Source organism: Macaca mulatta, chromosome 1 (genome assembly GCF_049350105.2).
Source record: "Macaca mulatta isolate MMU2019108-1 chromosome 1, T2T-MMU8v2.0, whole genome shotgun sequence".
In the NCBI taxonomy this organism is placed as follows: domain Eukaryota; kingdom Metazoa; phylum Chordata; class Mammalia; order Primates; family Cercopithecidae; genus Macaca; species Macaca mulatta.
The window spans coordinates 2,178,942-2,206,149 of NC_133406.1; the positions used below are offsets into that span (position 1 = coordinate 2,178,942).

Consider the following 27,208-nt stretch of genomic DNA (forward strand, 5'->3'; position numbering starts at 1 on the left):
TGCTCTAAGAACTTTAGCGCCATGCCATAAATAGCATATGTCTAGAAATTTACACTGCCTTATTTATATGAGGCAGAGTCTTGCTCTGTCACCCAGGCTGGAGTACAGTGGGGCTATTTCAGCTCACTGCAACCTCCGCCTCCCGGGTTTCAAATAATTCTTTTGCCTCAGCCTCCCAAGCAGCTGGATTACAGGCATGCGCCACTGCTCCTGGCCTACATTGCTCTTTAGATGTGCCTTGTTCTACTAACATGTTTAAATGGTAGCTATTAAAAGAATGTTCATAGCATTATCTTCACTGATTATTCTTACAATATGAGGCAGTCTCAAATAGAAATCTGTATTTTTTTTTGAGACGGAGTTTCACTCTTGTTGCCCAAGCTTGAGTACAATGGTGCGATCTCGGCTCACCACAACCTCTGCTTCCCAGGTTCAAGTGATTCTCCTGCCTCAGCCTCCTGAGTAGCTGGGCTTACAGGCATGCGCACCCACACCTGACCAATTTTTGTATTAGTAGAGGTGGGTTTCACCACGTTGGTCAGGCTGGTCTCGAACTCCTGACCTCATAATCTGCCTGCCTCAGCCTCCCAAAGTGCTGGGATTACAGGCCTGAGCCACCGCGCCCGGCCAGAAATCTGTTTTGTTTTTGTGGTAGGTGGAGTTTCATAAAACACAAACTCTAGAGTGAAGCAAGCTAGTTTTGAATCCTAGCTCGGCTACTTACTGAGTACGCTTCATGAGCTGGGATAGGCAGTATAACCTTAGGCTTCAGTTTTCTTACCTACTTTCTTGGATGTTGAGGATTAAGTGAGTTAATATATGTAAAACAGTTGCATTAGTGCCTGTTCAGCAAAAAGTAAAAAGCGAGAGGTTAAGGGGGGGGCTTTTGAGCTAGGTTCAGAGAATTCAAAGAAGAAAGTGTTGGCCAGACGCGGTGGCTCACGCCTGTAATCCCAGCACTTTGGGAGGCCCAGGCGGGCGGATCACGAGGTCAGGAGATCGAAACCATCCTGGCTAACACGGTGAAACCCCATCTCTACTAAAAATAAAAAAACTAGCAGGGCATGGTGGCAGGTGCCTGTAGTCCCAGCTACTCGGGAGGCTGCGGCAGGAGAATGGCATAAACCCAGGAGGCAGAGCTTGCAGTGAGCCAAGATCGCTCCACTGCACTCCAGCCTGGGCAACAGAGCGAGGCTCCGTCTCCAAAAAAAAAAAAAAAAAGAAAGTGTTAGCAGTCTGATAATACAGCAGCAAACCTAAAAGAACAAAAAAGCAGACCCAACAACTTTTTAAAAAGTAATAATGCAAGACTATCAGTAATCACTAAATATTTAGCATAAATAATATTCTTATTTGTATGACTTATAGGCCATTTAGAAGATGCAGAAACAAAGGATCTCTTAGTTGCAGCAGAGGCATTTTCAGAATTGAATCACTTAAGCCCTGTTCAAGGAATTGAAGCTTCTCTTTGTGCACCATCAGTCTATGAAGGGTAAGTTGATGGAGAAAAATTCAAATACTTTTTAAAAGAAATTTAATGAAATCGTGAACCAGAAATAAAATATTCTGTGCTTGTTAGATCTCACTTAGATCTTTAACGTCTCCATTTTGGTAATGGGTTTTTTTGTTGTTGTTGTTGAGACGGAGTCTCGCTCTGTCGCCCAGGCTGGAGTGAGTGGCGCGATCTCAGCTGACTGCAAGCTCCGCCTCCTGGGTTCACGCCATTCTCCTGCCTCAGCCTCCGGATTAGCTGGGACTACAGGCACCCACCACCATGCCCGGCTAATTTTTTTTTTTGTATTTTTTAGTAGAGACGGGATTTCATGTGTTAGCCAGGATGGTCGCAATATCCTGACCTCATGATCCGCCCGCCTCAGCCTCCCGAAGTGCTGGGATTACAGGCGAGAGCCACCGCGCCCGGCCTAATGTTGGCTGTTTTAAAAGAAATTTAGTTGTACAGTTGTATGTTATTTAGTAGTTACTATGAAATTTTGCAGTGCTGGCTGCTAGACATTTCGGAAATATACAGAGACATGATAAATTGAGGCAGAACTCTGGTGATTCTGTTTTTGTTGAAGACCAAAATTTCACTCACAGCTGTGCATACCTCTGTGCCCTCTGCTTTCCTGTGGTTTCAGGATGATCAGGCACAGGAGTCTTCATAGGTAGACCAAAGTAGAACGCAGGGGAGATGACAGACAGTTTTATTTCCTTCCATCTGGTCAATACATGACTCTTAAGTTTGTGTGTTTTCTTTGTTTTTTGGTTTTTGTTTGAGACGGAGTCTCTGTCACCCAGGCTGGAGTGCAGTGGTGGAATCTCAGCTCACTGCAAGCTCCGCCTCCTGGGTTTACGCCATTCTCCTGCCTCAGCCTCCTGAGTAGCTGGGACTACAGGCGCCCGCCACCGCGCCCGGCTAATTTTTTGTATTTTTAGTAGAGACGGGGTTTCACTGTGGTCTCGATCTCCTGACCTTGTGATCCGCCCGCCTCGGCCTCCCAAAGTGCTGGGATTACAGGCTTGAGCCACCGCGCCCGGCCTAGTTTTTGTATTTTTTAATAGAGACGGGGTTTCACCGTGTTAGCCAGGATGGTCTCGATCTCCTGACCTTGTGATCCACCCGCCTCGGCCTCCCAAAGTGCTGGGATTACAGGCGTGAGCCACCGCGCCCGGCCTAAGTTTGTGTTTTTTGAGGACTAGTTGAAACATTATATTCTCAAATAATTTTCATTGACAGTTTACTAGGTGACTTATTCAAAGTGTGGTCAAGCAGATTGTTGGGAGTGTCAGTTTATGTTCTGCAACAAGATAAACAGCTTGCCTTGGAATAGAAATCAGTGCACTGCTTCCTTTACGGAAAGTCAGCTGGACTGATGAGTATGATTAGTGAAGCAGTTGGTTCACTTTCTGGCAAGAGCTCCTTATCTCATTGCAAGCCTGACACCGACTGCATGTCAGCACTTTGAACAACACGTTGTAGAGGATGCAAAAAAGGGGCGGCTTCAATTATCAAGTGGGAGGAAGGGGGTGACTTAGTAAAATTAACCGGCACGGAACATAACTTACAACGTTATAAATGGTTCATTACTTTATAAATAACGAACGGGACTTATGAGACCGCCTATACAATTCAGTGTCATGATAGTTACCCCTCGTACCCTGAACTAAATCACATGCTTTACGCCTGAAAAGAGAAATCTAGGTTAGCTGGAATCTTTGCCAGGCCTGCATGGAAAAAGTAGGAGAAGCCAATATGAAAGGATTATCCAAATTATGTTTTTGTTGTAATGTTTTTTGAATTTTAATGAAAACTAGTGTTATTTATTGCAATGGCTTTGATGGATAATTGCAACAATTGCAAAGCAAAGAGCAGTCATGGCCGGGCGCGGTGGCTCAAGCCTGTAATCCCAGCACTTTGGGAGGCCGAGACGGGCGGATCACGAGGTCAGGAGATCAAGACCATCCTGGCTAACACGGTGAAACCCCGTCTCTACTAAAAATACAAAAAAAAAATTAGCCGGGCGTGGTGGCGGGCGCCTGTAGTCCCAGCTACTCGGGAGGCTGAGGCAGGAGAATGGCGTAAACCCGGGAGGCGGAGCTTGCAGTGAGCTGAGATCCGGCCACTGTACTCCAGCCTGGGTGACAGAGCGAGACTCCGTCTCAAAAAAAAAAAAAAACAGTCACATGAGAAGGAATCACATGAGAATTATCAGTGAGAACCCAGGTGTGTATTCACTATCTTGGCTAACTAGTTCCTTTTAAAATGTAAGCTTATTTGATATTTTGTGGTGATGTATCACTGTTACTTTACCTTTTTCTTGAATTTACTTTAAAATACTATTTGTCCTAATTTTTAAAATTAGCATGCTTTAATTGGGTTTTGAGAAAGGTCAGATTAGAATATTAAAGGAACACTGTCATCATATTCCAGGATTTATTTTCATCATATGGATTAATACAGGTTTCATTGGTCTCTTATTCTGAGTCATTTATCATAGTCTTTCCAGGTAGCATTAAAATATTGCCTTGCCTCTACTGAGTTCATAAAAAATATTCCATAATATTTGACAGACTTATTTGAAGACTGTGGCCACAGATTATTAAAAATTGGCTTAAATATAATGTATACTGACAGGCATTTTAAAATCATTTCATTTCTACTTTAAGGCCATGCCATTGTTGCCAGAAACATTAGAAAATGGGGAAAACAAGTACAGCATTGTTTCTGAATTCACTTTTAAATTTTCTATGATTGTTCAGAATGAGCTTGAGTTGTAATGAATTCTCTGAACCTCAGTTTACATCACCAAAATGACAGGCTGGGCAGTGGGACTAAAGCGGGTTAAAGCAGATGGGATCTTCTTACACACTAAGGTATGTATTTCTTTTTCTAAAGGAAAATGTTCACCCAGAAGTCCAAGCTACCAGTGTTGGATGAAGGATTAACATCTGTTGAAACCTACACCTCTGCAATTAGAGCAAATGACAATAAATGTATGTATTATTTTGACTTTAGGATTATTCCATTTTTGTGTTTTGAGTGAAGAGTTTTCTATTCTTAGAACAAAATAATCTATTCTGTTGTTCAGATTTTTTCTTCCTCAGTTATTCCTCTCTCTGGTCAGCTTTCCTGGCATAGAAGTATTCTAAGATGTATAAGCTGTCAGACAGTGGGTTGCTTGTAAGGCATTCTGTGGCTCTAATATTGAAAGTCTTAGAATGGTTTTTGTGGACATATTTTCCACAAAAAATATGAAAAAAGAACAAAGTAAATTACTAGTCCACAGCCAAATGCATCCCTGCTGTTTGATCTTCTTGGACTCAGAAGAGTTTTTATTTTGTGTTTGTGATAACTTAAGGCCACGGTTGACTTTTCATTATTAGAAAATAGTCACAAATGACTGAATATGCTCCAGGAAAATTAACAAATATATGGAATTTTTTTTTTTAAGCCCAGTGAACATTTTTGTGAAGGCCTATTCTCAGGCTATACAGACATGAGGAAGATAGGTTTTTAAGGAGCTTGCAGTTGGATTCAGGGGAAGCAGACACCTTGAATGTCTGTGCCCAGAATTGGTCTGATCATCTTGTATCTATTACCATTTAGTCCTCACAGCACTATACTGTGACATAGTTGTTACCTGACTCAGGAGCCCACGCTCTCAACTGTTACGGCTTTGTTCCCGGTACATTATGAATGGGGCTTAGGGAACGCTTCAGCAGGCTTGTTTTTGTCCCATGATTAAGGTAATACATGATTACAGAGTAATCCAGAGAGAATTGTCTAACATGTAAAGTAAAAAGCCCATCACCCATTTTAGGGGTCCATAATTAACTAAAGTCTCTTTCCTGAATTTCTGTTTTCTGTGCACATTTCCCCCGATATGTTGAAAGAGGAGACACGATGGTGCCTAAAGAGTGCAGGCGCCTGAACCCGAATGTTTGAGTTCCTAACCCAGTTCTGCACTCAGGGGCTTATACCTCTATTTTTTTGTTGGTAAAATTTTAAAAGTTTTAAATGGAAGTATTATTAATACCCATTTCATAGAGTTGTCAGGATTAAGCCACTTGCATGTAAAGTGTTTTGTGTAGCGCTTGGTACCTGAAGTTTAGTGAATGTTAGCTGTTAGAAATAATCATCAGTACATTTATTATTTAAGACATTTTTCTGTCAGGAATATAAATTAATCCTGTTGTTTTTAACAGCTCTAACAGTGTTCTGTAGTGAAGATGTTACATGCTTAACTAATTGCTTATTTCTGAACATTTGGGCCAGTCACCATTTTGGGGTTCATTTTGCTGTTTCTGCAGTAAATATTCTTGTGTCTTTGCACATTACATTCTGTATCAGTGTTTCTTTTGGGTAGATTCCTAACCATGGACTTGTTGGGTCCAGAAGTGTGTACAGACTTTTTATTTTTATTTTTATTTTTTTGAGACAAGTCTCGCTCTGTCACCCAGGCTGGAGTACAGTGGCGCGATCTTGGCTCACTGCAAGCTCCACCTCCCGGGTTCCCGCTATTCTTCTGCCTCAGCCTCCCGAGTAGCTGGGACTACAGGTGCCCACCACCACGCCGGGCTAATTTTTTTGTATTTTTAGTGGAGACGGGGTTTCACCATGTTTGCCAGGATGGTCTCGATCTCCTGACCTCGTGATCCACCTGCCTCGGCCTCCCAAAGTGCTGGGATTACAGGCGTGACCCACCACGCCTGGCCAGATTTTTAATATTTTATTGTTGTATCCAATAGTTTGTATACTACTTTTATGTATTTGATAAGAAGCCCGTAAAGTGGTTTTTTTCATCGTTGTCTTTTTGCCAAACAGGAAAACATTTTTCATTTTATTCACATGATAGGGATAACAGCCCCATTTTCCATTGAAAGTGTAGAAATATTTTTTCCTAGTTCATCTTTTATTTTTGTGCTTTATTGATTTTTTGTTGTTGTTCAGCACTAAAGGATTTTTAATTGTTATTTTCCCCCCTTGTAGTATTTTGTGTCATTCATAAACTTTACACCCAAATATTAATATCACCTATGATTGTTAATGACATATTAAACTTTAGCAAAGAGGAAGACGAAAGAAGGAATTTAAGTGAGCCCAAAAATTATTTTTTTTAAGTAGTAGAGTGTATTTGTACCCATTTGGATGCTTTCTGCCAAAAGAGATTCATTCTTTTTCCTAGTCATATCAAAGCCCAGATTGCATGTCTCTCATGTAATTCTATAATTAGTCTACAGGGATAACTGGTTGTCTGGTAGTCACCTGGTAAATACAGTTTTCAGATTAATAAGGAACAAGCACCTGAACTTCCTCGAAGCAGTTGGTCATCATATTAAACGTTTCCTGATATCATTTATCATTATCAGTTTTAACTGTGAAATTTTGCTGTTTTATCTCTGTGGAAAGGTGTGTACTGTTTAAGAAGTCGCAGACTTTCTGTCATTGTGATAGTTTATTAATAACTATTCAAGTGCAGTGTAGCCTTTTCCTTTCTCTTTGCTTCCTTAATTGTGTGTAGATTTATCAGTTTAAATGTAAAAATTCACCCATTTTTCTTTCAGCTGTGGCTGGTATCCTTGGTGATAGTGGAAACTCTTCGCTCACTGTCTCTGAAGGTCCTATTATCTCTGAGCGCAGGCTTAACCAGGAAGTAGTGCTGAACTTAAAAGAAGATGATGAAGTAGAAGTTGATGTACTAAAAGAAAGTGTTAACTTACCAGAAGAAAAGCTTCCAATTTCTGACAGCCCTCCTGATACTCAAGAAATTCATGTAAAAAAATTAATTTTTTACTTCTTTGTCAGTCTTTCAGTTTTGGTTTAGTTGTTTCAAGACAGTAGTTCAAACCTAACACGTTCATTTATTTGACTGCTATGTAAAAACTTATTTATAAAAATCTGGGTTCAAAAAATAAGTGTGTAAGTATTTTGTGGAATATAAAAACACGTCCTTTAAGAAATTGGCCTTCAAGGTGGGTGCTGTGGCAGTTGCCTATAGTCCCAGCTACTTGGGAGTTTGAGGAGGGAGGATCCTTGAGCCCAAGAGTTTGAGACCAGCCTGGGCAACATAACAAAATCCTGTCTCGGGGGGAAAAAAAAAAAAGAAATTGGTTTTCGTGAAAGCCAAAAGGAAGTGTTAAGCCATGGTTTTATCAATTTAATTTTGCTGATCTGGTTCAAATGAAAGGTCTTTTTAGTCGTAAGATCATATATTTGAAAATACATGGATACAGTTAAACAGGATTTCCCCCTACCCCAGGCATCCTTGTGGGAGAATGATAGTCAGCTGGTTGGTACTGAACATCCGTACACTCGGAAAAGGACTTTTTGCTACTTAATATGACTTACAGTTTTTAGAAAAAATTATGCCAAATCTTTTATTACCAGCAGACAACTTTTATATAATAAATTTTGAGATAAAAAACCAACTCTTCTAATTATTTATAGAAATTTGATTGTTTAGAATTTGGGAAGTTTCTTAACTCATAAAAATGTCATAGTTATCCATACTCATCTTAATGAGTATTCCCACTGCCATATAGATGAGTAAAGTTCCAATTCCTTTAGTTGGGAAGCTGATAAAAATTGTGGGGATGGTGTTAAGTGGGAATCCTCATTTCTAGGTTATTTCCAATCTGTCATCTCACTGAATGTTTGGGGAGTGGGAAAATGTCATTGTCTAGGTGGGTGGTAATGTTCTACCTTCTTGGTCAGGAGATCTCTCTGTTACTTTCTGCCTCCTCCTTTTTCTCCCCTTCCCTTACCAAAAGGTAAATGCAAGGACCATTCCTTCTTCCACCAAACCCTTGCAGGAGAGGTACTGAACTTGAAAGCCTTAGGAATTTCATGGTTTATGCAGCCCCAGCAAAGGGAAGAGGATTGAGTCTAGCCCAAGGGAGCTTATGTAGGTGAATTGTTCTTCAACCTTATGGGGATCATGCTGTTTAGAAAAGTGTGGATAGTTAGGTAATTTGGGGAATATCATTAAAACACAGTTTGGGGGTTGTTTTCTCCGGCTAACGTTTTTTCTTGGGTGAGAACAGAATAAGTTCTTAAATGTTCTCAGAACTGTTAGCATCGTAATTTTCAAGCTTTTGTTGACTGTCTTTTTAGCCAGGGAAATGTGGAATTTCTAGTTAAATTTCAGTCATAATCTCAAAATCTTTCTCTCTAGTTATTTTGACTGAATGAGAGTCTGATTGCTTAAAGGGATAATTTTGTAAAGTAAACCCATAAGTATATGCCATATTAAATATAATTTATGTTTTAAAAGGCACACAGCCAAGGGTCATCAAAAGCCTGTATGCTTCAAGTTAAAACATGTATTACAATTCTTTAACCAGTCTCTTATCTTTAATTCATTTAGGTGATTGAACAGGAAAAGCTTGAAGCTCAAGATTCAGGAGAAGAGGCTAGGAATCTTTCATTTAATGAGTTGTATCCCTCTGGAACACTTAAGCTTCAGTACAATTTTGATACTATTGACCAGCAGTTTTGTGACTTAGCTGATAATAAGGACACTGCAGAGTGTGACATTGCTGAAGTAGATGGGGAACTTTTTGTGGCTCAAAGTAACTTTACCTTGATATTGGAAGGTGAAGAAGGAGAAGTGGAGCCAGGCGATTTTGCATCATCTGATGTGTTACCTAAAGCAGCTAACACAGCAACTGAAGAAAAACTTGTATGCAGTGGGGAAAATGATAATCATGGACAAGTTGCAGATTTGCCATCTGCCATAACTAGTGACCAAAAGTCCCAAAAAGTAGAGACTTTACCATATGTGCCTGAACCTATTAAAGTAGCAATTGCAGAAAATTTACTAGATGTAATTAAAGACACAAGAAGTAAAGAAATTACTTCAGATACAATGGAACAGTCCATTCATGAAACGATACCTTTAGTGAGCCAAAACATAATGTGTCCCACTAAGTTAGTCAAATCTGCATGTAAGACTGCTCAGGAAACAAGCACAGTAACTCTGAATGTCAGCCAGGTTGACGTGGTTTCCTCCAAGACTCATACGAGAGGACAACGTATCCAAAACGTGAATGTCAAATCAACACAACAGGAAGCAGCAGCAGATGTTGCTACTCCTAAGATGCCAGGGCAGTCAGTTAGGAAGAAAACTAGGAAGCCACAAGAAATTTCTGAAGCTTCTGAAAACACCTATTCTGATGTCAAAGGAATATCTGAGAACCAGCAAATATCTCAAAATCCTATTACACCTAGGAGAGGAAGGAGAAAGAAAGAAGTTAATCAGGACATACTAGAAAATACCAGTTCTGTGGAACAAGAATTACAGATCACTACAGGTAGGGAATCAAAAAGATTAAAATCATCTCAGCTGTTGGAACCAGCAGTTGAAGAAACTATTAAAAAAGAAGTTACGGTTTCATCTGTTACAAAAAGGACTCCTAGAAGAATTAAAAGATCTGTAGAAAGTCAGGAAAGTGTTGAAATTATAAATGATCTAAAAGTTAGTAACGTAACAAGTCCTAGCCGAATGATCAGAAAATTAAGAAGTGCTAATTTAGATGCTTCTGAAAATATAGGAAATAAGCCAGATGATAAATCCAGCGATGAGCAGCTGCCTATTAAACGTATTAGACGGGTCAGAGGGAGAGAAGTTAGTCCATCAGATGTGAGGGAAGACTCCAACCTTGACTCATCTCAGTTGAGTCTTCAAGCAGAATTGGATATGTCTGCCATACCTAGAAAACGTGGTAGACCAAGAAAAATCCATCCATCTGAAGATGTAGGATCTAAGGCTGTTAAGGAAGAGGGAAGCCCCAAGAAGAAAGAAGCTCCCAGCATTAAAAGGAGATCTACAAGAAGTACCGCAGCTAAAAGTGAAAATACTGATGTTGGAAAACCAGCTTCAGGAAAATCCATTTTAGTGCCAAATAAGGAACTTTCGATGGTGATGAGCTCTAAGAAAAAACTTACAAAAAAGACTGAAAATCAAAGCCAAAAAGGTTCATTACAGTCAGTATCAGAAGAACGCACAGATGAAATGACACATAAAGAAACAAATGACCGAGAAGAAAGACTGCTTGCCACAGCTTCCTTCACTAAATCATCCCGCAGCACCAGGACTCGGTCTAGCAAGGCCATCTTGTTGCCGGATCTTTCTGAACCAAACAGTGAGCCTTTATTTTCTCCAGTGTCAGAAGTTCCAAGGAAAGCAAAAGGTACTTTTCTTTCTCTGCAAAACAGTTTTTCATCTCACTCACTCTTCAGCTTAAAATTGGGTTAATTATTTGTCCTAAGAATGGTTTTATAGGGAATTTTTCCCCTTCCCCCTCAAACCAAAATTGATCTTTTAGTAGTAAAGTTTAAAGGTTTCATGTTTCAAAGTTTGAGTTCAGTTATTCAGTATGGTTAACATGACTTCAGTCCTGTAACTCAAGTAACATAGATTTGTTTTTTAGAATAGTATAATTTCTCTTCTGTGACTTTTATAAAAAAGTGACTTTTAATTTTAGTTTCTTCCAAAATAGAGTCAGTATTTTTAATCTCCCAAGTACTGCTGCATTTGGCTCACACCCCACTGATATCCACAACCTGAAATTGTTTTGAAGGGAAACACTAGTAGCTTTTTATTAAGATACATAAATTATTTCAATCCATATTCACTGTTGCCCACAAACTGGTGCATCTGCATGCCCTCATCTTCAGTGAGGCCATCCTTCATTGTCACTGGTGAGCTGAGGACTGTGGTTGGTTGGTCAGACCTTCTCAACAGGGGTGACCTCTCTCCCCAGAGGGAGCACGTACATGTGTTAAGTATACAAACAGATACACAATAGATCTGCAGTGATAAAATGTCCATGGGGGTGCTTTAAAACATGTCTAAAAAGCTAAGACACTGGTGTGACTGAAGAGATCCCATTAGAGTAACTCTCTGTAAAAGTGTTAATGGTTAGGTAAACAAAATACAGGGTTTGTGTTTTTTGTTTTTTTTTTTTGTTTTGAGGTAGAGTCTCGCTTTGTTGCCCAGGCTGGAGTGCAGTGGCATGATCTCAGCTCGCTGCAACCTCTGCTTCCTGGGTTCCAGCGATTCTCCTACCTCAGCCTGCCTAGTAGCTGGGATTACAGACCTGGCTAATTTTTTCTGTTTGTGGAGACAAACAGAAAAAATTTGTTTCTGTTTCTGCACCCGGCCATGTAGTTGATTGTTTAAGTTACAGTTTAATGTTTGAATTTCAGCAAAGCAGCTCAGGACCTTATAAATAAAGTAGATGACTTGGCCGGGCGCGGTGGCTCACGCCTGTAATCCCAGCACTTTGGGAGGCTGAGGCGGGTGGATCACGAGGTCAGGAGATCAAGACCATCCTGGCTAACATGGTAAAACCCTGTCTCTACTAAAAATATACAAAAAATTAGCCGGGCGTGGTGGCGGGTGCCTGTAGTCCCAGCTACTTGGGAGGCTGAGGCAGGAGAATGGTGTGAACCTGGGAGGCAGAGCTTGCAGTGAGCCGAGATTGTGCCACTGCACTCCAGCCGGGGTGACAGAGTGAGACACTGTCTCAAAAAATAAAAATAAAAAAGTAGATGACTTGTTGTACTTGATATAGTTTGAGCCCAGGAAAATGCCTCTCCCCATAACAATTGATCATTTGTCCTAAAAATGATTTGTGGCTATAGGGGATCCTCTTCTCCCCTCCTCACTCAGAAAATTTTTAATTAGATCTTCGATTTTGGTAGTATAACTTAATTTCTTCGTGGTGTTAGAAAAGTGTGCATGGTTATACCTGTGTTTTGCATGAAGGAGAATGAAATGACAGAATGTGTGATATTTTAGTTACCTTTTAAAGTTCATTTTATTAGGATGTTATTAAAAAGTTAAAAAGAAAAAAAAGTTAAAATGAAAATCATTTGATTGGCAGGAAGTCGTTAACATATAACTTATACACTCCTCAGGACTTGGATAAATGTAGTAAACACCAACAGTGAGAGCTGTTTTGTTAGAGCCTAGCAAACATCTCAGTAATTCTGATTTTTGTCATCTTTACATATTTTTCATTTCTGTACCTACTAATTTTAACCGTTTTCTGTTAAACTAAAAATACATGGCAGCAACATGGCAAAAAAAAAAAAATCTCTACAAAAAGTACAAAAATTAGCCAGACGTGGTGGCATGGGCTTATGGTCCCAGCTACTTGGGAGGCTGAGGCAGGAGAATCACTTGAGCCTGAGAGTTTGAGGCTGCAGTGAGCCATGATCGTGTGCCACTGCACTCCAGCCTGGGCAACAGAGCAAGACCATGTCTCAAAACAAAAACAATACATGCCTACTTAGCAAAAACTAGAAAACAGAAGTATATAATCCAGCCATCGAAAGAATCGCTATTCACATTTTCCTGTATCTCGTTCCAGATACGTATGTGTGGTTGGTTTTAAAAACCTACAGTTTATGTACATGCATACATTCTGCTTCTTTCTCCCTACTTATTTCGTGATCATTTTCAGTTCCTTTTTTTGTTGTTGTTGAGATGGAGTTTTGCTGTTGTTACCCAGGCTGGAGTGCAATGGCACGATCTTGGCTCACTGCAACCTCTGCCTCCTGGGTTCAAACAATTCTCCTGCCCCAGCCTCCCCAGTAGCTGGGATTACAGGTGCCTGCCACCATGTCCAGGTCATTTTTTTGTGTTTTTAGTAGAGATAGGGTTTCGCCATGTTGGCCATGCTAGTCTCAAACTCCTGACCTCAGATAATCCACCCACCTTGGCCTCCTAAAGTGCTGGGATTACAGGCATGAGCCACTCTGCCCAGCCTCCAGTTAATCTTAAATATTCTTCAAAATCCAACCAGCCTGGGCAACTTGGTGGGAACCCATCTCTACAAAAGAAAAATTTTTAATGATTTGGGCATGGTGGCTGGCACCTGTAGTCCCAGCTACTTGGGAGGCTGAGGTGTGAGGATGGCTTGAGCCCGGGAGGTTGAGGTTGCAGCGAGCCATCACACCACTGTGGTCCAGCCCAGGTGACAGACTGAGATCCTGTCACATCCCCCCGAACCCCCCCCCAAAAAAATAAATATATATATATGTTTCAAAATCTTAAACGTAATTTTTTTTTCCATATTGGCATTTCATCTCACAAATATGCCACAGATTGTTTAAACCCTCTTCTGTTGGGTATTTGAATTACTTTCAGATTTTTTAATATTAGAAATAGGCACCTTCTAGAATGAGATGATGGGATTGGAGGAGATAAGAAACTTGGGATTGAGATCTCCCATTTCTGCCAGTTACTAGCTGGGCAGAAAATCATACAACCTTTCTGTGCCTTGTTTCCTCATCCTAGAATGAATGTGGTAGTGCGTACCTTACAGGGGTTCTTACGAGGACTCACTACTTTAGCAAAGCAATGACCACTCTGGGACATAGCTTCCTATCTTCCTCTGCCCTTTATACTGTTACCATACCTTGTCCCTTGTGCCTATTTATATTCTAAACTTCGTTTTACATAGGGATGGAGGTGCAGAGAAGACTGGGTGTAGGTCTACTATATGATTGGAAGGCTAGAGGTGGTCCTTTATTTTATTGAAACATAGTGAAGAAATTATCATAGAATTTTGTGTTTTACTAAATGAATATGAAACTTCACATTTCATACAGCAAATATTAAGAAGGGCTTGCTGTATACCTAAGGCCATGCTAGATACATGACGTTCATATATCATTTGATTCCCACTGCAACCCAGTGAAGTATAGGTACTTTTACTTCCTTCTATCCTCATTGAGGAACTTGAAGTTCATTGAGACTGAGCGTTCACATCACCCAGGGAATAAGCTGTGTTGTCCTGGAGCTACTAGTGCTGCTACTGGCTGGTAAGAGCCAATTGTTAAATATCCAAGAACTTGTAACCCAGCCATGGTTTGCACTGGCCACAGGAGGCACATTTATACCTTAGAAATCAGCACATGCTGTACATCAGCGCTCTCTGAATTCTCAGAGTCATTTACTCGCACACAGTTGGGTTTGAACCTAGGTCTTTTGAACTCCTTAATCCTCAAAACAGAGATGGGTAAAGAATTGACACACACTCAAAGTCTCATCTGTGCTATAATAGAAGCATATGGAAAAAATGGTGGAGGCTATTTTTGCATGTGATAGTATATTTTTGTATTTCTTTATATATTTGAAATGGAGTAGGAAAGCTTGGTGAAGATTATGAAAAGTGAAAGAAATTGTCTTTTCAGGTAGTCTAAAAGAGAGTTGTAGAATGTATAATTTTCGTTATAAAAATGTAGTATTTTTGTTAATCTGTTTCTTGAAACCAAAAGAGAGACCACCAGTAGACCGTTGCCATTTCTGCCATTTACAAACTGGGAGCAGAGATTATTTCTGATATCAACTCTGTTATTTCTTTTTTTAAGAATCATATGCTTATATATACCTACTGTGTACCCACAAAAAATTTTTTTTAAAGAATCATATACTTTAAAAGCAGAATTTGATATCTGATAGAACTCTTGACTGTCCCAGTAGCTGAGATAACATTGAACTATAATTTTATTTCAAGGGTTTATAAATGAAATGGGATTTATATAACAAATGCGAACATGTGTAGGCACTTACCACTACCATGCCACACATTGTTCTACTTCTTTCATCCTCGGAACAATTTTGAGATCGATGCAATTATTAACCTTATTTTATAGAAACTGATGCACAGACAGCTTTAAGTTACTTGAAGGTGGGATTTACTCCGTCAGACTGATTAAACTGAACTGTGCTCCTCTGTAATTACATTGATGATTGCTTTTAATATGGGGGCCCTATAGTTAAAAAAAAAAAAAAAAAGGTCTGTGTGGTAAATGTTTTTAATTCCTTATTTTAAACCAATTGTTGTTTAAACCATTTTTATTTATCTATGGAATATCTTCCTGTTAGCTTTTAACTCTGTTACCCAGGCTGGAGTGCAGTGGCACAATCGTGGCTCACTGTAGCCTCAACTTCCCAGACTCAAGCCTCCCAAGTAGCTGACCCCACAGGCGTGCACCACCACATGGGCTGATCTTTTTAGAACTTTTTTAGAGACAGGGCTCTCACTTCGTTGATCAGGCTGGTCTTGAACTCCTGGCCTTAAGCTGTCCTCCTGCCTCAGCCTCCCAAAGTGCTGGAATTACAGTGGTGAGCCACTGCACCTGGCACTTTCTCCTTTTGTGGACATGAGCTTTTCTGTTTGACTGGAACAAGCAGTTCAAAATGAACTGGCTAGAGTTTCTCTTTTTTGATAATAAAAAACCTACTTTGTAAATAACGTGTCTGGAATAGCAGTAGTTACGGCACAGACTAGCTCAGGTTACATATAGGATTAATGCTTTCCCTCCCCAGAATGCTTGAGGAGCAGTAAGGATTAAAAGAAATAGACTAAACAAACAGTTCTGTACCTGCTTTCATGGCCTGTCTTTATATTGTAGCGCTTTTTAGTTTGAAGCATTAAATCGTCCCACACATTTGGCTTACCCAAATGATGCTGGGATTTTTCCTGTCATTTCTCTGCTAACATGGATAATTAGGTTACAATACTAATGGTTTCCAGGTTTGGGGATGTTTGCATCTTTCTAAAGTACATCATTTGTTCCAGGTTTTTATTGTAGTTATATATTTGCACACATATATAAAGATACAAATAACAGTTTTTTCAACTTTTTTTAGCTAAAAAAATAGAGGTTCCTGCACAGTTGAAAGAATTAGTTTCGGATTTATCTTCTCAGTTTGTCATCTCACCTCCTACTTTAAGGAGCAGACAAAAAAACACATCCAATAAGAACAAGCTTGAAGATGAACTGGTAAGAAATGCATGATTTTATTTGTGTTTGTTAAAACGTACTTTTTTTTTTTTTAATGTTTTGTTTTAATTTTATTTAAATTTTAATGATTTTAAATTTTGTTTAAGTAAATGTCTTAAAGATAACAGTCATGTGTACTAAAAGCCAAAAATGGTCTTGTCTGCCCCTTTGGAGACCCTCCTTACCTTTAAGACACATTTGTGGTATGTTACCGATGATATTTTACTGGCAGTTCTAGTTTAAATTACCTGTTTGTGGAAAGGTTTTTAAATTCTAGTGTCCATCAGAATTACCTGGGTGTTTTTTAAAGAAATAGTTGAGGGGTTGAGTGCAAGTCCCTTATGTTTATGAATGTTAATTCATAAGCATTGATTGAATTGTCTGCCATGAGTCTGTTACTCTGTAAATTACACAAAATAATTCAGGCAAATTCCTTGTCTGTCAAGCACCTGCAGTTCAACTGAGATACACAGTTTCATTGAGATGAAAACAATTATTTCAAATCATTTATACTGAAATACTTTATAGACCAAGGTTAGAGGAGACAGGCATTCCTCCTGACAGGGTAAATGGCAGAGGCAAAGGCTCAGAGCATGGCAGTAGCAGGCAGATGAGGAGTGTTCATTGTGAATAGCCATGTGTATATTGCAGGTAGTTTCTATGAAAGATGAAATGTGGGTAGGAGAGAATAGTCTCTGGTTGTCTACTTAGAAACCGAGAGCCTGGATATGGACAAAGGGAGTGGGTACAGAAGGCAGTAGACAGTGGAAACATTCAAAAATAAAACTGATCGTAACTTGGAGATGAGTTGAATTGTAGGAATAAAGAACAGGCCTACATGACTAAGATTTCTACTAAAAAGCATCAGAAAAGGAGTCAGTTTTGCACTGGCAAGTTTGAATTCATCAGCAGTGTTTGGCTATAGTATTCCTTGTCTCAGTATAGAAGTTTTAAAATTAGTTTCGTGTTTAGTACTTAACTTTTTAAAATGTTTAACCCATAGAAAGATGATGCACAATCAGTAGAAACTGTGGGAAAGCCAAAAGCGAAGCGAATCAGGACATCAAAAACAAAACAAGCAAGCAAGTATGACCTTCTGTTCTGTTCTTGATTGATTGATTGATTGATTGAGACAGTCTCGCTCTGTCGCCAAGGCTGGAGTGCAGTGGTGTGATTTTGGCTCTCTGCAACCTCTGCCTCCCAGGTTCAGGGGATTCTCTTGCCTCAGCCTCCCAAGTGGCTGGGACTACAGGTGCTGCTGAAGGTGGATTTCTTTATTTCTTTATATATATATATATATATATATATATATTTTTTTTTTTTTTTTTTTTGAGACGGAGTCTCGCTCTGCCGCCCAGGCTGGAGTGCAGTGGCCGGATCTCAGCTCACTGCAAGCTCCGCCTCCTGGGTTCACGCCATTCTCCTGCCTCAGCCTCCCGAGTAGCTGGGACTACAGGCGCCCGCCACCTCATCCAACTAGTTTTTTGTATTTTTTAGTAGAGACTGGGTTTCACCGTGTTAGCCAGGATGGTCTCGATCTCCTGCCCTCGTGATCCGCCCGCCTCGGCCTCCCAAAGTGCTGGGATTACAGGCGTGAGCCACCGCGCCCGGCCGATTTCTTTATATATTAATAGCATGAAAGCCCAGTCCTTTTAAAAGGAGCATGGGGCCGGGCGCGGTGGCTCAAGCCTGTAATCCCAGCACTTTGGGAGGCCAAGACGGGCGGATCACGAGGTCAGGAGATCGAGACCATCCTGGCTAACACGGTGAAACCCCGTCTCTACTAAAAAATACAAAAAACTAGCCGGGCGTGGTGGCGGGCGCCTGTAGTCCCAGCTACTCGGGAGGCTGAGGCAGGAGAATGGCGTGAACCCAGGAGGCGGAGCTTGCAGTGAGCTGAGATCCGGCCACTGCACTCCAGCCTGGGCGACAGAGCGAGACTCCGTCTCAAAAAAAAAACAAAAAAACAAAAACAAAAACAAAAAAAAATAAAAAATAAAAGGAGCATGGGAGGAATAAAAATAAAATAATAAGAGGAGGATGGTAGGGTGGGGGCAGTTTAGTTCCCAGTGGATCTTTCTGGTTTTTGCAGAAAAACAAAGTAGGGGAGGGAAGTGTGATGGTTTACCTCTTTGTTAGGAAAATTACTAAAAAATAATGATACATTTTAAAATCCTGCAATTATTTTACAAAAAGCAATAAAACTGCATCCATGGGAAGATTACTCCATTTCAGATATATTTGTTACACAGAATCTTGTTTATGCTGTGCTTAGTAGGCAGGGTTGAATTTAATAAAAGTACAAGTTGATGCATTTTATTTAAAAACTGATTTAATAACACTATGACTAATATCACTATTTACATATATATATATACTGGCGTATCTATTTGAGAAACTCTTGTGTGTGAAATTCTGTGGATCTTTGCTAATTGCTGGTGTTTGATCATTCACAGTTCTGATGGGCCTGCGGGGCTCTCATCCCCTGGGCTGACTACTGGTACTCGGCCCATCCTTGTAATCCAGCAGTATTTTTTCATACATTTGAAACATTTAGAGGAAAATTCAATAATTGAATAATTGTTTGTAAATATTCTAATCGAAAAGGAAAAATTCCCCTTAATGAAACCTTAACTCTGCTTCTGATTAGCTTATGTGACTTAAAGCTTCACTTCAGTTCTCTTGAAACCATTACATCTTTTATAAAATGAAAGCACTAAGCAGTCCCTAAGGTTTCTCTCAACATGTTGGGAAGCCAGTTTTATTTTATAGCGTAATGTGTTTATTCTTACTTGATCATATCTTTTTTTTTTTTTCAGAAACACAGAAAAAGAAAGTGCTTGGTCACCTCCTCCCATAGAAATTCGGCTGATTTCCCCCTTGGCTAGCCCAGTTGACAGAGTCAAGAGCAAACCAAGAAAAACTACAGAAGTGACAGGAACAGGTCGTGGAAGGAGCAGAAAGAAACTATCTTCGTATCCAAAGCAAATTTTACGCAGAAAAATGCTGTAATTTCTTGGGAAGTTTTTAATGTACACCTATTTGTAAAGTCATCAGAATAGTGTGGATTATTAAATATCTAGTTTGGAAGAAAATAATTTATATAAATTATTGTAAATTTTTATGTAAACAGAAGGTCTTCAATAAGTAAGTAACTCCATATGGAGTGATTGTTTCAGTCCAGGCAATTTTTCTATTTTATATTAAGACTTCATACATTTATATAATATGTAAATATGGCTTCTTAATGGAATGTTAAATAAAATGTATACTTCACAGTTGTTTGTGTCTGTTGGTTTTTGAAAGGGAGGGGTATCTGTTTGGATAGTTTTATATGCTCATTGGTCTCATTTTCTCTATAATGAAAATATTAGACCAGTCTTAAAATGGGGATGATTGAACTATTGATATTTCTTTTTACAGTTACTATTTTATAATTTATGCACTTTGATTCTGTGATTCAGATTTCTAATCATAAAATGTTTTGTTTTTTTTTTGCTTTTGGCTGTTACTATGTTAAAATTGAATTATGGGCATGTAATTTTGCCATCTTTGTAGTTTCACAAATTTTGTGTAATCTACCTCAAATGAATAATCCAAGTATTGGTTAACAATATGTTGGCATCTCTTATTCAGCAAGCTTACAGACTCTTCAAAGTCTTAGTCAAAGACTAATCCAGGTTAGATTGACCGGTTCACTGCTCACTTGCAACCTTATCAAAGGGTTTCAAAGGGAAAGTAAAATAAACCTGTTTATGGATATGGAGTGCATCTTGTATGTGCCTAATATTGATAGGATGAGATGTCTGAACAAATTTTTATAATATTGCTGTGAAGGAGCTTGCTACCGAACCACAGAAATCCCTTAATATTCAGGTTTTAAAACTGGCAAATTCTCACAGAACCTCAGGCACAGATTATTAAGGTTGGGAGAGAGTGAGTAGATGTAGAAAAGGAAAGAAGCAGCACACGCCCTGTTCTCTACAGTACAACTGTGCAATTACGCAATGATACTTCGTGTAGGCTCTAACATTCATCAATAAATAAGTGTTGTAAAATAATTTATAACAGGCAATTGATAGTGTGTAACGAATGGACTATTAATAATTGATCGCCTAGAAACGAACTGCTTTTGTGGGCTAAGCTTTTAATGTTTTAATGTGAAGCATAAGCAGTGTGCTCTCTGCATTTATTTTTCTACCAAATAATATGGATAATGAGAAACTGATGAAAATGCCTACGCCAAGTATGGACAGTGTGAAAGTAGCAGTGCGAGTGCGGCCTTTTAGTCAGGTTAGTGATGGATGTTACGCTGCCTTGTTGAAAATTTCACTGACTTTGATTTTACTACTTTTTTAATGATAGTTATCAAACTTGTATTTAAGCTGCTTGTCATTTATGGAATATTGAACTTATTTAAATGAACTTGTTGAATTAATTTAAAGATCTAAACATTATTCAGCAAACAGTTTTACTCCTTTGCGCAAGTAGCACAATAAATATGGATGAGATGTTTGTCAAGTTAATGCTTTTTTAAACCAACGCAATTTGGTGAATATAGATGTGTGATACCTGTTTTTAATAAATGTACTTTTTCCCCCTCTGTGAATGTAGATCATAAGCAAACAAATTGCCTGTTCTAAATGAACTTTATATATATTTTAAATGAATGTATGTACTTATGTATAAATGTCTTTATATAGCTTGAATAAAAACACTGCTCATTAAAATGTGTTGCTACAGCATTTTAGGATAGCACATGAATGATATTCTCGGACCTTGTAGCAACTATGTATCTGATGATAACAGCACTGGTTAAACTAAGGTATTTAGTATCATAGTGAGGTAAACAATAGACTCAGATCAGGTATAGTTAATTCTGCCTGGATAGATACTGAAGGCTTCCTACATGTAGATAGAAGCATTTGAGAGGACTGTAAAGGCTTAGTAAAATGTCAGTAAAGACTTGCTCGACAAAACAATATGTAAAGGCCTGGTCCTGAATGGGCTGCAATGGAATGACCTTATATGAGGTCTTCCTGCTTTTACCATCATCAATATTACTTTGTACATCTTCAGCTGGAATCAGTTCTGTCTGTGCTGTGCCTCTGCATTCATCTATATTGTGGAGAATAGTTCAACAGCTGGGCACAGCTGTGTAATTACGTAACCAGGTATATGTATAACTAGGTAAGTGTAGCTGCTATTTAAGGCTTCGAAAGTAGCATGGTTTCTAAGGCAACTGATCAAAAAATACCCAAGAATGAATTTGTGACCAGTATATTAACTGCTTTGGCCCAAACAGACCGTCAGCAACGACGCAAGTGGTTATTGCTGCTGTCATTTTCACTGACGTCTAATATTGCCAGGATGAGTAACTGCAAGTTTTAAACAGTAAATAAGGACTTGTAGGATTAGGCACTAAAACAGTCATGTATTTACAGAACCTTTAGGTTCCCTTTACAAAAAGATTGCATTGTATTCAGGTTCACCACCAAAGTTGACTAGCTTGGACTAGAATGGTCTAAGCAGGGAGTACAGAGGATGGATTCCGGAGACAGCTTGCAGGTGCAGTGCTTGCTCTGTAGCCACAGGGGCTGTGTTCTAAGGCCCCCAGTGGACTCCTGAAACCACAGGTGGAACCTAACCCTATATATACACTACATTTTTTCCCTGTACATACATACCTGTGATAGTGTATAAATTAGTCACAGACTCTTGTACTTTGGGGCCATGATAAAAATAACAGGGGCATAAATACTGCAGTGCCACCACGGTCATCTGGTAACCAAGATGGTTACTAAGCGACTCCACATGGATATGCTAGACAAGGATGATTCACATCCAGGCAGGACAGTGGGATGGCATGAGATTTTCACACACTTCTTAGACTGGTGGCACAATTTAAAACATACAAGGTATTTCTGGAATTTTCCATTTCATATTTTCAGATTCTGGTTGACTGCTGGTAACAAACCACAGAAAGTGAAACTGCAGACAAGGGACTACCGTAGACAGAGATCATCCTGCCTAGACAACTGCAATACCTCCTACATGAACTTGCCACCCCCAATCCATTCTTTACCTAGCAGTAAGAGAAAACTACATGTAAAACTATCATGGAGCTCTCTGCTCAAAACCTTTCAGTTTATTGAAAATAAAGTTTTACAGTTTACAAGGCCTCGGTGACCTGGACACTGCCTAATTTTCTAACTCCATATCTAATGCTTATGTTCATTGTGGGATCAGAGAACCTAGTTTATGACACTTTCATTATAAGAAGCAATATATTGCTGGGTACAGTGGCTTACCTGTAATCCCAGCACTTTGGGAGGCCGAGTTCAAGACCAGCCTGGCCAACATGGTGAAACCCCATCTCTACTAAAAATACAAAAATTAGCCGGGTGTGGTCACGCACACTTGTAGTCCCAGCTACTTGGGAGGCTGAGACACGAGAATTATTTTAACCCGGGAGGCAGAGCCTGCAGTGAACCAAGATCACACCACTGTACTCCAGCCTGGGAGACAGAGTGAGACTCTGTTTCCAAAAAAAAAAAAAAGGCAATATATTCTCAGTATATTCTCTGGGCCTCAGTTTATCTGTAAAATGGGCTCGACACTTCCCAAGATTGCTATCGTAAGTAACAGAGGAAATACGTACGTATATCGCAGAGCACAGTGCCTGAGAACTATTTCAGCTGCTACGTTTTTCACCATAATCTCTTTTAAACAACTTTGGGGTAATACAATTCAAAGTATACAATTCAGTGGTTTTAAATATGTTCAGATATGTGCAACCATCACCACAGTCAATCTCAGAACATTTCCTCACCTAAGAATTTCTGTACCTTTTAGTTATCCTATTTCCCGTCCCTAAGCAACCACTAATGTCCCCTGCAGATTTCCCTTCCTGGGTGTTTCCTATGAGTAGAATCATATACAGTCTTTTGTGACTGACTTTCACACAGCGTGTTTTCAAGGTCCACCCATGTTGCAACCTATATCAAAATGTCATTCTCTATGGCTGGTGAATATTCAGGATTCTATTTTGTGGATACACACGGTTTTGTTCATCAGCAGGACACTTCAGTTGGTTCTGCCTTTTGCCTATTATTAATGACTGGTACACACATTTGTGTACAAGTTTTTGTGTGGGCATGCTTTCATTTCTCTTGGTTATATACCTAAGCATTGAATTGCTGAGCCATACGGTAGCTATGTTTAATCATTTGAGATATTCCCAGATTGTCCTCTAAAGCAGCTGTACCAACTTACATTCCCAACGGCGGTACATAAGGGTTCCAAATTGTTCACATCCCTGCCAACAACTGTTACCCGACTTTCCAATTACAGTCATCCTAGCTGAAATGAAGTGGCATATCGTGGCTATGATTTACATTTCTCTAGTGACTAATGGTATCAAGCATCTTTTTAGGGGTATTTATTTGTATATCTTCCTGGAGAAGTATCAATTCAGATTCTTTGCTCATTTTTTAAACTGGATTGTCTTTATTATTGAGCTGATCTTTATAGATTATGAATATGAATCCTTATCAGATACATGATTTGAAAATTTTCCTCCCATTCCGTGGATTGTATTTTTCACATTATCGGTGTTCTTTGAAGCAGAAACATTTTAAATGTTGGCAATTTTATTGCTTTGCTTTAGATGGCATATCCAAGAATCCTTTGTCCAATGCAAGGCCATGAAGATTTATTCCTGTTCTTCTAAGGCTTTTATAGTTTTAGCTCTTACATTTATGCTTTTAATTCGAGGTAATGTTGTATATAGTAAGAGATCAATTTTTTTTTATAAAGAAACAGTCTCCCTTTGTCACCCAGGCTGGAGGGCAGTGGTATGATCATAGCTCACTGTAACCTCAAATCCCAGGCTCAGGCACTCCCCGTACTTCAGCCTCCAAAATAGCTAGGGCTATAGGTATGTGCCACTGTGCCCAACATTTTTTTTTTTTTTTTTTTTTTAAATAGAGATAGGGTCTCACTATGTTGCCAGGCTGGTCTCAAACTCCTAACCTCAAGTTATCCCCCTACCTCAGCCTCCCAAAGAGTTGAGATTACAGGCATGAGCCACTGCATCCAGCCAATTTCATTCTCACATAGCTATCTAGTTCTCCCAGTATCATTTCTTAAAAAGGCTCTTCTTTTCCCCATTGGATGGTTCTAGCAGCCTTGTTGAAAATCAGCTGACCATAGATGTCAGGGTTTATTTTTGGACTCAATTCTATTAATTTGTATGTCTGCCCTTGTCAGTACCACACTGCCTTCATTACTGTTGGTTGGTATTAAGTTGTGAAATCAGGGAGTGTAAATTCCACTTTTTTCTTCATTTTCAAGATTGTTTTAGCTACTATGGGTCCTTTGCAATCCATATGAATTTCTGAAGCAGCTCATCATGGCCAGGCATGGCAGCTCACGCCTGTAATCCCAGCATTTTGGGAGGCCGAGATGGGTGGATCACCTGCGATGAGGAGTTCGAGACCAGCCTGATCAACACGGTAAAACCTCATCTCTAAGAAAAATACAAAAATTAGCCAGGCATGATGGGGGGCGCCTGTAATCCCAGCTACTCAGGAGGCTGGGGCAGGAGAATTGCCTGAACCCAGGAGGCAGAGGTTGCAGTGAGCTGAGACTGTGCCATTGCACTCCAGCCTGGGTGACAGTGAGACTCCGTCTCCAGAAGAAAAAAAAAAAAAATTAGCTCAGCATTTTCTACAAAGAAGTCGAGTGGGTTCTCACAGGGATCGCACTGGATCTGTATATTAGTTTGGTGAATTCTGCCTTCCAAATGACCGTAAGTCTTCTGATCCATGAACATAGGATGTTTTTCCAGTCTTTGGTTTCTTAGTTTCTTTCAATAAAGTCATATAGCTGGCGGGGATGGTGGCTCACGCCTGTCATCCCAGCACTTTGGAAGGCCGAGGCAGGCGGATCACGAGGTCAGGAGATCGAGACCATCCTGTCTAACACGGTGAAACCCCGTCTCTACTAAAAATACAAAAAATTAGCCAGGCGTGGTGGTGGTGCCTGTGTTCCCAGCTACTCAGGAGGCTGAGGCAGGAGAATGGCGTGAACCCGGGAGGCGGAGCTTGCAGTGAGCTGAGATCCGGCCACTGCACTCCAGCCTGGGCAGCAGAGCAAGATTGTCTCACAAAAAAAAAGAAAAAAGAAAAAAAAAAGAAAAACAGTCATACAGCTTTCAGAATGTGGTTTGTACTTCTTTCATTAAATGTATTCCTAATCTTTTATTATTTATTTATTTATTTTTGAGACAGTTTTTCACTCGTCACCCAGGCTAGAGTGCAGTGGCACAATCTCGGCTCACTGCAACCTCCGCCTCCCGGGTTCACGCCATTCTCCTGCCTCAGCCTCCCAAGTAGCTGGGATTACAGGCGCCCGCCACCACGTCCCACTAATTTTTTGTATTTTTAGTAGATACGGGGTTTCACCGTGTTAGCCAGGTTGGTCTCGATCTCCTGACCTCGTGATCCACCTGCCTCGGCCTCCCAAAGTGCTGGGATTACAGGCTTCAGCCACCGCGCCCGGCCTTATATATATATTTTTTTATTTTTGTGGGTCCCCATAAGAATGAACTCTATGTAACTGCTTCACAGTTAAAGGGAGGCAGAGCCACACGAGGAAGTACCAAGAACAGGCAAAAGAGAGGAGAGAGCAGGACTTACAGCATTTGCCGTCGTTTCTGCAGGAAGCAATGGGCAAGGCAGAGGAGACAAGTTTGACAAGGTTAGGATTGGATAGTATGAATAATTTTGGTGGGCTCTGACCTGTAAGAGTGGTCTTTAGTTGTTTAGTACCTGGCCTTGGGGGTGATTTAAAGCAGGGGAAGTACTGGCTTGGTGTAGAGGAGTTAGATAGAGGAGGTAGTTGGGGATGTGGGTGTAGAGGAGTTAGACAGAGGAGGTAGTTGGGGATGTGGGTGTAGAGGAGTTAGACAGAGGAGGTAGTTGGGGATGTGGGTGTAGAGGAGTTAGACAGAGGAGGTAGTTGGGGATGTGGGTGTATAGGAGTTAGAGGAGGCAGATGGGGATGTGGGCTTTGATTGGTGTATAGGAGTTAGACAGAGGAGGTAGTTGGGGATGTGGGTGTAGAGGAGTTAGACAGAGGAGGTAGTTGGGGATGTGGGTGTAGAAGAGTTAGAGGAGGTAGTTGGGGATGTGGGTGTATAGGAGTTGGAGGAGGCAGATGGGGATGTGGGCTTTGATTGGTGTATAGGAGTTAGACAGAGGAGGTAGTTGGGGATGTGGGTGTAGAGGAGTTAGACAGAGGAGGTAGATGGGGATGTGGGTGTAGAGGAGTTAGAGGAGGTAGATGGGGATATGGATTTTGGTGTATACCAGTTAGACAGAGGAGGTAGTTGGGGATGTGGGTGTAGAGGAATTAGACAGAGGAGGTAGTTGGGGATATGGACTTTGATTGGTGTGTAGGAGTTAGATAGAGGAGGTAGTTGGGGATGTGGGTGTAGAGGAGTTAGACAGAGGAGGTACTTGGGGATGTGGGTGTAGAGGAGTTAGACAGAGGAGGTAGTTGGGGATGTGGGTGTAGAGGAGTTAGACAGAGGAGGTAGTTGGGGATGTGGGTGTAGAGGAGTTAGATAGAGCAGGTAGTTGGGTATGTGAGTGTAGAGGAGTTAGACAGAGGAGGTAGTTGGGGATGTGGGTGTAGAGGAGTTAGACAGAGGAGGTAGTTGGGGATGTGGGTGTAGAGGAGTTAGAGGAGGCAGATGGGGATATGGACTTTGATTGGTGTGTAGGAGTTAGACAGAGGAGGTAGTTGGGGATGTGGGTGTAGAGGAGTTAGACAGAGGAGGTAGTTGGGGATGTGGGCTTTGATTGGTGTGTAGGAGTTAAACAGAGGAGATAGTTGGGG

General features: G+C 40.3%; 2 protein-coding genes across 10 annotated transcripts in view; both read left to right on the forward strand.

Annotated features, from left to right (window-relative positions):
• AHCTF1 (AT-hook containing transcription factor 1) overlaps positions 1–21,033 on the forward strand; it is a 100,210-nt gene extending 79,177 nt beyond the window's left edge. For 7 of the 9 annotated variants that reach the window (XM_015127953.3, XM_077997932.1, XM_077997937.1 and 4 more), the window contains 7 exons: positions 1,369–1,492; positions 4,397–4,494; positions 7,066–7,274; positions 8,868–10,692; positions 16,170–16,303; positions 17,307–17,389; positions 19,123–21,033. In XM_015127953.3, the coding sequence (XP_014983439.1) occupies positions 1,369–1,492; positions 4,397–4,494; positions 7,066–7,274; positions 8,868–10,692; positions 16,170–16,303; positions 17,307–17,389; positions 19,123–19,315 (2,666 nt within the window). In that variant the 3' untranslated portion in view covers positions 19,316–21,033. Of the gene's footprint in view, positions 1–1,368; positions 1,493–4,396; positions 4,495–7,065; positions 7,275–8,271; positions 8,406–8,867; positions 10,693–16,169; positions 16,304–17,306; positions 17,390–19,122 lie in introns of all 9 variants that reach the window. The other 2 variants (XR_013415861.1, XR_013415862.1) reach the window with 2 other exon arrangements.
• LOC100428043 (kinesin-like protein KIF28P) overlaps positions 20,552–27,208 on the forward strand; it is a 70,204-nt gene continuing 63,547 nt past the window's right edge. The window contains 1 exon segment of the mRNA XM_077997610.1: positions 20,552–20,596. Coding sequence (XP_077853736.1) covers positions 20,552–20,596 — 45 coding nt within the window.